At 39.5% G+C, this 9,422-nt stretch overlaps 1 protein-coding gene across 1 annotated transcript; it reads left to right on the top strand.

Annotated features, from left to right (window-relative positions):
• The first annotated feature begins 228 nt into the window (after nt 1-228).
• dnajc21 (DnaJ heat shock protein family (Hsp40) member C21) lies at nt 229-6,800 on the top strand. Its single transcript, XM_089020330.1, has 12 exons — nt 229-623; nt 699-792; nt 1,478-1,601; nt 1,695-1,829; nt 3,032-3,336; nt 3,413-3,573; nt 4,046-4,121; nt 4,313-4,498; nt 4,592-4,640; nt 6,017-6,180; nt 6,268-6,355; nt 6,440-6,800. Exons 1-12 carry the CDS (start codon nt 527-529, stop codon nt 6,602-6,604), a joined length of 1,644 nt encoding a protein of 547 aa, XP_088876456.1. The 5' UTR covers nt 229-526; the 3' UTR covers nt 6,605-6,800.
• The last annotated feature ends 2,622 nt before the right edge of the window (nt 6,801-9,422 follow it).

Below are 9,422 nucleotides of genomic sequence, written 5' to 3' on the forward strand. Positions count from 1 at the left end.
AAATGGAATTGGACTGAGTTTATGTTTTTATTTTGCGAATAACATTGACAACAAAAAATCACTGTTAATAACTATATAAAAATAATGACGATGCTCATGATTTTTATGAATGAATGTCATATTTGAGGCAGAATAGAATATAAAGAGTACAATATGGTTGACAATTCAGCTTTACGCCAAAGGGGGCAGCAACGAATTTTCATCATGTGGATAGTGAACCGACTAAGAGATATTTTCGCGTCAGCCTGTCACTGTTGCTCAAATGAAAGACGTGATAAGGGCTTTGTTTCTGGTTCAAAATTCGTGTTTTTTGTGCGAAGGTAGAAAACTTGTCAAAATGTACACAACGTGGATATTGTTTGGAGTTTGAGACTCGCAAAAGTTGTAAGATTTCCTCCCAAAGTTGGGAATATTTGACGTTCGCCGACATGCGACCCGGCACTTAGCATGCTGCTACGAGCTAAATGTTAACGAAGGTGCAACGTGAACGGCAGTGTATATTTATCCCGTCAATATAAGAGCAACAATGAAGTGCCATTACGAAGTACTGGGAGTCAAACGGGACGCGGACGACGACGATTTGAAGAAAGCCTATCGTAAACTAGCCCTAAAATGGCATCCCGGTTAGTGGCAGACTGCTCGCCAAGCGTCAATGTTTACTTTAAATATTCTTAATTATTGTGATCAAACAATTTCAGATAAGAACTTAGATAATGCCGAAGAAGCTGCTGAACATTTCAAGCTGATTCAGGCAGCTTATGATGTTCTGAGTGATCCACAAGAGAGAGCATGGTAAGGACTTCATTGATTGTAATCATCGTACAGTCGCAACGTCAAAATTGTAAGACATTTGTGCAGAAAAAAACGTGTAGGCTATAAGCAATTTAATGAAGGACAACCGTACGTACGGTGGTAATTGACTGTCTTCACCTACATTAAACCCAGGACCATCTTGTATTCAAGACCGTTTAACCAAACAACTTGGCTATCACAAAATCTGGATTCAATGGATATTTACGAGTGACAACGCTGTAGCTCTACCAACTTCAGGTTGCTGAAAGGATTAAAGTAAAATATTACAATGCTTGACAACCTGAAGATTTAAATGTACGACGACTTGGAGCAGGATATGTGCTACTGTCCAACTGCGCCACATTCCAGGTCGGAAGTACTGCCGTGGGGCTGGCAATTTCGCAACACTATTCCAATATAAGTTCTCGAGCCAATGATAATGCCTTCAAATACGATGAACCCGAAGCGGTCAACTGCCTATGACTTCACAACTCTGAATGATACATGTAACAAAATGACGGCTTTTGGGGACATCCTATTCATCGAATGTGGTTCTTTTTGAAACATACCTCCATAACGTGTACCATGTAGTCCATTTGCTCTGTGTTATATCCCATATAATTTTTCTTCACGGAGAAATAGGTCTGAGGTTTTTTGAGAATTTCACACCAGTGCTGTTTGTCAGGTATGACAATCACAGGGAAGCTCTGCTGAAAGGTGGCCTGAGCGGCGACTACGAGGACGACAGTATCGACCTGTTGCAGTTCTTTACCGTCACCTGTTACTCAGGCTACGGGGACGACAATAAGGTTGATGATGATAAATGGGGGTAAAAAAAGAAAAGACAAAAACGGCCCCTTGAACATCAAACAGCTGATAAAATGTGTTATTCTACTCCTTAGGGCTTCTATGCAGTCTACAGGAATCTCTTTGAGTCGATCATCAAGGAGGAGATGGAGCACGGAAAAGTGGAAGATGATGATGAGGAGGAGGGGGAGTTTCCACCCTTTGGGGATTCTCAGAGCGACTACGATACAGTAAGTAGCTACTTTTATGTATGCAATTGGATTCCCTGTTGCAGTTGTGCTGCAGTCGCCAGTTTCCATGTCTAATTTTACAATGCCATTTTGTGTCAAATTATGTTGAAAGTTATTTTCACTGATCCTGGCATAATTTAAATGTATGCCCGTTTATCCCTCATACTATGTTATGAGTCAATTTTACCCATTTGTGTTTTTTGTTTTTATTAAAGCACTGGATATCCTTTCTTTTTCCTTTCTTCAAAATAGTTCTAAAATATCCTAACGGAATAGAAAATGTTGTCTCTCTTTTGAAGTACTGTATGTTTATAACGTCTCAGAAAGACAAAACAGTTATTTCACTGTTTTGTGTGGATTTTTACATACAGGTAATCATCAGAATCAGAAAACCTTTATTCGTCACACAACGGGGAAATGTGCAAACTTGACCCACAACATAAAAAACATGATTTTTTTTTTTCTTAACATATGATGGTTTATAGAAAGGCGGAAATTGAAAAATTCCTACATTTTAAATACATTGTAATAAGGACCCTCTGTTTCATTGTTGTTGTTTTGTTGTGGAGGCGGTTTAAAAATGAAATATTCCAAATACAAGGAAATCTTTCACTTGGAATTGGACCGTAAGTACTATCAAAAGCGGTTGCATGGAAAAATAATTATATATGTTTTTAAATGTCAAGATTAATTTTCTAATAAAAATCAGGACTTCTCCGAAATGTATAATCCTTAAAACATAATTCTAACAAATTATTACATTTTTGTGAGTTTTTCAATGTCTTTTTTTGGGTGTGGTGTCAGATTATTTTATTGGGATTTTTGGATGAAAATATTCAAGAATGCTGAAAGTTATACTTAATGGTAATACAGTAAAGTCTCGTCATATCGATATAGGTTATATCGATCGTCCCGCTTATTACGATACTATTTCTATGCACGCAAGGAGGAAATTACATGCGCGCAGGGTTGGATATATCGATAGTCCCGGTTATATCGATATTTTTCGGACTCCCGAGAATATCGATATAACGAGACTTTACTGTATAATAACGTAGATAAAACTTATACCATTTTTTAGAATAAAGCATTTAAAATACGTATAATAGAATGAAAATAAATGAACAAAATTAAATTTAATCTTCTAGTATTCCAATTTATAATAAAATTAAAATGAATCTTCTGGTGTTCCTGCCTGGCAGGTGGTCCACGTCTTCTACGGTTACTGGCAGAGCTTCTGCACGCGTAAGAACTTTGCATGGAAGGAAGAGTACGACACTCGGCAAGCGTCCAACCGCTGGGAGAAACGTGCCATGGAGAAAGATAACAAGAAGACCCGGGATAAGGCACGCAAGGAACGCAACGAGCTGGTGCGCCAATTAGTAGCCTTCATACGCAAGCGCGACCGCCGCGTGCAGGCACACCGCAAGGAGGTGGAGGAGCGTAATGCTGAGAAGAGCAAACAGGTGCAGGAGCTCAGGCGCAAGCAGAAGCTCAGTCAGGCCAAGTAAGTGTGACTCATGGGAGCCTTTATGGAAGTGAATGGAAAAATCGTACACCTTCAAATCACACCTTGTTCCAAGGCTGGCGGAGGAGTACAAGGAGCAGAGCTGGGCGGCCATGTCAGAGCTGGAGAAGGAGCTGCAGCAAATGGAGGCTCAGTATGAGGAGGAGTTTGGAGATGCATCCGTAAGTGACGAAGAAGACAAGCTGGAAACACAGAAGACTGTCGAGGAACCAATAGGTGTGTTGACAGAAGCATGCTGATAGAGAATAGACAGAATAGAAATGATCATATTTAAAAGTTTCATGCTGTATTATGCTTCGTCGGCCGAACACAAGGCCCACAATGGAAGCACAGAAAATCTGGGATCAATAATGAGGTGAACAGACATGGCCTGTTAAACTGTCATACTCAGGTAGGAGATCTGGCCTTGGGCTGAAGGAGGAGGAGCTCTTCCTTCAAAGGAAGAGCTCATTAGCCAGGTTACAAATCTATCAGTTCATGGAAAGACAATCCATTAAAATGTTTATGGATGTTGGTGCTTCCATCATGGGACATCCAGGGGTGTGGTATTCAAATCAAGAAGACTGTGTTTTACTCAAATTTGCATATACAAGTACTCTCAATAAATAGCTTAACATAGGGCTGCAGAGGTTGGACGTCGATCAGGTTTTCGGTAATGACTTTTCTGGACATGCGCTTCATTGAACAGGTCCAGATGGAGACGCAGATTACTATGACGATCTCTACTGTCCGGCCTGCGACAAATCCTTCAAATCAGACAAAGCGTGAGTCTCCTCTCTTTTTTTTTTTTTTACCAGAACAAGTTATTTCATGATGCATTAATAATCTTGGAGGTATTTCTTTTATCTGCAACTTGGTGAGAGATCTTTCTTGTGCACCACATAAAAAAAAGATCAGCATGCTGCCTGACACGAATATTTAATTCCAATCATTTTCCAATGTCTACCCTTTAAAGTATGAGCAACCACGAGAAGTCCAGAAAACACAGAGAGATGGTCGCGTTGCTACGGCAACAACTTCAAGATGATGACTCACTTGCTCAGGACCTGGACACCGAGCAGAACACACACAATACAGACCAAGATGAAGATGGAGAAGAGGATGAACAGGAACAGGAGGAGGAAGATCGACCAAGACTCAGGTGGGTCTTTGTGAAACACGGGAAAGCCAATGTTGTTGTCTTCATTTATTTATTCTGTATTTTAACCACATTTTTCTGCTACACTCGACTCAGACTTTCCAAGAAGCAGAAGAAGAAGAAAAGGCAGCAGAAAGCTGCCAATGTGAGTTATACCCTAAACACACAACACATTTATATGCATTATTGTTGTAACCCACACTTGAGTTTGCGCTTGACTGATTGACCGCATCGTAGTTTTGCATCTCACCTTTGTAATAATAATAATAATAATAATAATAATAATAATACATTTAATTTATAACAAAACTCTTAAGTTCACTTTTCATGGTGAGTGCTTACAAAACTCATACCTGCCAACTACTCTGGTTTTGCCGTAATGAGTATGGTTTTCATTATCCCATTCCGGTTTACGCTTTATTAATGAAAATTACGGTTTCCAATAAATAGAATGAGTCAAAAATCATCAAAATAGTAAATACCCAACGTTCATTCAAAACACGAGATCGCTATGTATCATATCTAAATTTAGAACAGGCGAAAGGCACAGTGCTAGCCGTTAGCATCCTTCAGATGAATTGCGCGTGCGCGTGCTACGGGCCTTTCCTGGAATTGAGAGTGAAGAGTTAGCATCATTGTCATGTATTGGCATCTGTCGGAGAAAGAGCAGCAAAAAGTGTGACATCTGAAAGGAAACTACAGTCGTTTCGTGAGGAATACTCCAAGCATTTCCAGGAGTTGTACTTCGGTCAAGAAAAGGTGAATGTGAATAATGTTAATGTGGATGTCTTTCAAATTTGAGTTTGTTGACAGCTATTTTTATCAATGCATAGTAATGTAGGTTAGATGTGCATATTTGAAGTGACTAACAATGTCTTACAATTCATTGTATTTTTCAAACAAGATTGATTATCAGAATCAGAATCATCTTTATTGCCAAGTATGTAGAGCACACAAGGAATTTGTTTCCGGTAGAACACGCTGCACTAGTATCGTTGTCAAAAAAACTGCTAAGTGGCACTATACAGTTCCATTTTGGCTACTGTTTATTTAATGTTTGGTTGATTGTAAAATATTTCTCTTTTGTTTTCTTAAAATTGTAGCAAACATGATATTTGCATGATTGACAAGTTGAAATATGGGTATTTTTTCACATGTATATCTTTGACATTGATCAACATTTGAATGTTTACATTTTAAGTAGCTGTCATGTTAAAATTTGTTTGGCTTCAGGAGGGCAAAGCCCCCTGACTGCCTGACCAGGACTAAGTCCTGGACAGACCGGGGCCTGTGGGCCACGGACTCCGGCGTATTACTTGGCTTTTCTGGTTTCAGAAGTTGGCAGGTATGAAAACTGGATATTATACATTTGTACCTGTAATTGTAGGAGATACACTATCTTCCATTTTAATAAATGCCTTATCCTTATCCTAGTACACTTTAGTGCATAATAGAGCTGATATTGTCTGTTGTTCATAATTGTTAAAAGAAAAAAAAACTTCTCCTCTTCCATTCATGTAGAACGCTACCTCAGAGGATCAGACTTCGCCACCAGATGCTGAAAACCTTTCTGAAAACAATCCAGAAAATCTCCACAAAGAAGTTCCAGTAGCTGTTCCCGAAGAGTCATCGAGCCCCACGGAAGCCGAAAAGGAAGATCAGCTTCCTGTCACTGAGCCCAAGAGGTGAGCCTTTTCATTTGCTTTTTTCTCCCTACGTTTTAGATGTTTTTGATAACAAGTTGTTTTGAATAATGTATCCGTGTTGGCCAGCTCCATGAAGACCAAAGCCAAAAAGGCAGACGGTAAAGACAAACCAAAGAATTTCAAGGCACCTTCAGGAGGAGAGCAGTTTCCTGAGGTTGGTACAGAAATATTCGACAGTCACATGATGTAGTTTGACTACATCTATAGCTGTCTCATGGATTCCCACTCCCCTTCTCAGAAGCCCATCAATCTGCGCTGCGCGACATGCAATGGTGAGTTCTCCACCAGGAACAAACTCTTCGACCACCTCAAATCCAGCGGCCACGCCACCGCGCTTTCATCCAATCCCGCTCCGACTGTCTCCGCCAGTCGGAGCAAGAAAGACAAACGAAAGAACAGATGACAGCACTTTTCGCTGGACTCAAATGAAATTGGACTTAGACGCAAGGAAGCTGTCCCGCCGCTTGCCAGGTGGAACTAATGACCTTTTTGTGCAAAGTAGCCATTCCTTTGGAAACTTTGTTGGACATCATGTCATTCAGGGCTCTGCTTTTTGTCATGTGACCCTCCAATTACAATAAAATAATGTGTTTTTACAACTTTTGGCAAATGTGTACAAAATTAGAAACTATAAAGAGACAAGGTAACGTTGTGGAGGAGCTGGCTGAACCTTAGCCTCCAACGGGCTGTGACTGGAAGATAAAGCATCTTTAAGGACTTTGAAGTTGTGTTTCTTATGGAATGTAGAGAAAGAGATGCCCATTTCACGGTAAGATCACAGCATTGTCATTAAATGGTAAGTTTAGTTTTTGCTTCTTCAATGTTGCTGTGCCGATGACCATTTTGTGTTTGGGAGTCTTTTACTGAGCGAGTTGCTTGTTCTGTAGCCACAAAGGGACATAAGTCTTCTTGGGCCGGTCCCAAGCCCGGATAAATACAGAGGGTAGTGTCAGGAAGGGCATCCGACGTAAAAGCTTGGCCAAAACAAACATGCAGATCAAACCTCTAAAGATGGAGGACACTGATTTGCTGTTGCAACCACTTGAAGGGAAAAGCCGAAAGGAAAAGAAAAAATACAGATACACAAAACTAATATAATGAAATTTATAATGCTCATAAAAATAATAGCACAATGGCTCAATCCAAAAATTGGGGCAATTTAAAAAACGACATACAAAATAAAATACTGAAACAACCCTCGCAAAATATCAAACAGTAAACTATACAAAATAGAACAAGATATGAAAAAATCCAACATTGAACATGTTTAACAGACACAAACATAGAAAAATACATTCAGCATTCAACATTCAGATAATAGAATAAAAAAAAAAAAAAACAATGTTAGGGAAAAAAATGTTTTTTATTTTGTGTCTTTTTTAACTCATTCACTACGATTCCTGAATTTATTCGGGAATTGAAAAGTGGAGCGCCATTCCTGAATTTGTTCGGGTTTTGTTTTTTTCTTGCAGGAGGTGCGTTTGAAGCTTTGGTCAGACCTCTGGCAATGTTTTTACCTCCCACGAGGGGGCACCATTTCTCTTTTGTACAGCCACCCCCACTTTCAATGCAGATAACTCTAAAACCGAGTAAATTAGATTTTTTTTTTCTTATAAAAGAAGACCGTCTCAGGTTTCTTACGCTGCATTGAATGTTTATGTAGTTCTAAAATTCAATATTCAGTGGGTCCTGCAAATGCAGTGAAAATGACAAAAACCCTGGCACTGGAGTGGACACATTTGCACATTGTCTGGCAGTGAATGAGTTAAGGATTTATGGGTTGCCTAACATTAAATGCACACGTGGGGAACATTGTATTGATTAAATAAGACTTCACTTCAACCCAGCTACAAAGTTGCACTTTAATGGACAACCAACATCACTTTTTTGGTTCCTAGCTAACATCAGAAAAACGTTTTATAGCATCTAAAATACCCAAAACATGCAGGCTGATATTTTTAGTCAAATGCAAAACACCAATAAAAAATTGGTTGTCCTTTAAAGCAGTGGTCCCCAACCTTTTTTTGCGCCACGAACCGGTTTAATGTCAGACAATATTTTCACGGACCGGCAGATAAATACAACAAAATAAAATTATACGACAGGCATGGAAACAACATATGTAACATCTTCTCTGCCCCTTAACGCTCTAGTCTACGGTCACCATAGTAATGTTTAACCGTGTCTTCAAAATAAGATACACCACAAAAACAAGTACAAAGCGCATGAAAAATACAACTCAGTACAACTGAAATAGTTATTTATTCTATTCCCGGTACCAAATCATCCACGGACCGGTACCGGTCCGCGGCCCGGGGGTTGGGGACCTCTGCTTTAAAGGACAACCGACACCTCCGGACAAGTTGTGTCCATAATTTGTAAAATCGCTTCAAATAACTTCTACTGAGCGCATTTTACAGATTCCACCGCATATAGCTATATTTTACGCTTTAAGCCTTGCGCTTGTTGATCCGTGTTGATGGCGAAATTAGAAGGAAAACACATAAATAACGCGATGATGAATCCTTGTGTGTGTTGCACCGAGCATCTATTTGATATTCCCTGACAAAAATACAGAGAAAAATCAGCCCCTTTCCACGGAGCTTTGTCGCCATCTTGGGGGTGCTACATTTCTCTCCAGATGCGTCAAAATGTCACAAAATAAATTCTTTAATCGATTGCAAACATGTATGCTTTCCTCTTCAGAACTATTTGAATCATATTCATAACTGGATGAGTAACAAGAAAGCATTTTCTCCAAATCTGAAGCCATTGTTTTGATTCTCGAGCAAGGCAAGACGTCTTAGCGTGACACCATGAACAAGGGGGCGCGACCTTCTGAAACTGGCCACTTCCGATTTCAAATTGAAGTGTTTTTAGACACTTTAAGCCATTCTCATTGGTGTTTTGCATTTGACTAAAAATATCATCCTGCGTGTTTTGGGTATTTTAGATGCAATAAAACTTTTTTTCTGATGTCAGCTAGAAAACAAAAAAGTGATGTTGGTTGTCCTTTATGTGATCAGAGTTTCTTCACTAGCAAGTGTGTTGCTTTTAAATGGGTAAGCGTGTAACTTACATGCTTAGTTGAACGTTTGAAAACCAAAGGGAACAAAATGACGCTTTCCTCAACACATCTGCGAATACTTTTGCTCAACTAAAAAAATTAATGAGGACGGATTGGTCAGTCCAACTAATCCATCTTGGTCTTTGAGTGCTTT

The sequence above is a fragment of the Hippocampus bargibanti genome, linkage group LG18 (assembly GCF_051943395.1).
Source record: "Hippocampus bargibanti isolate YZ-2025 linkage group LG18, ASM5194339v1, whole genome shotgun sequence".
In the NCBI taxonomy this organism is placed as follows: domain Eukaryota; kingdom Metazoa; phylum Chordata; class Actinopteri; order Syngnathiformes; family Syngnathidae; genus Hippocampus; species Hippocampus bargibanti.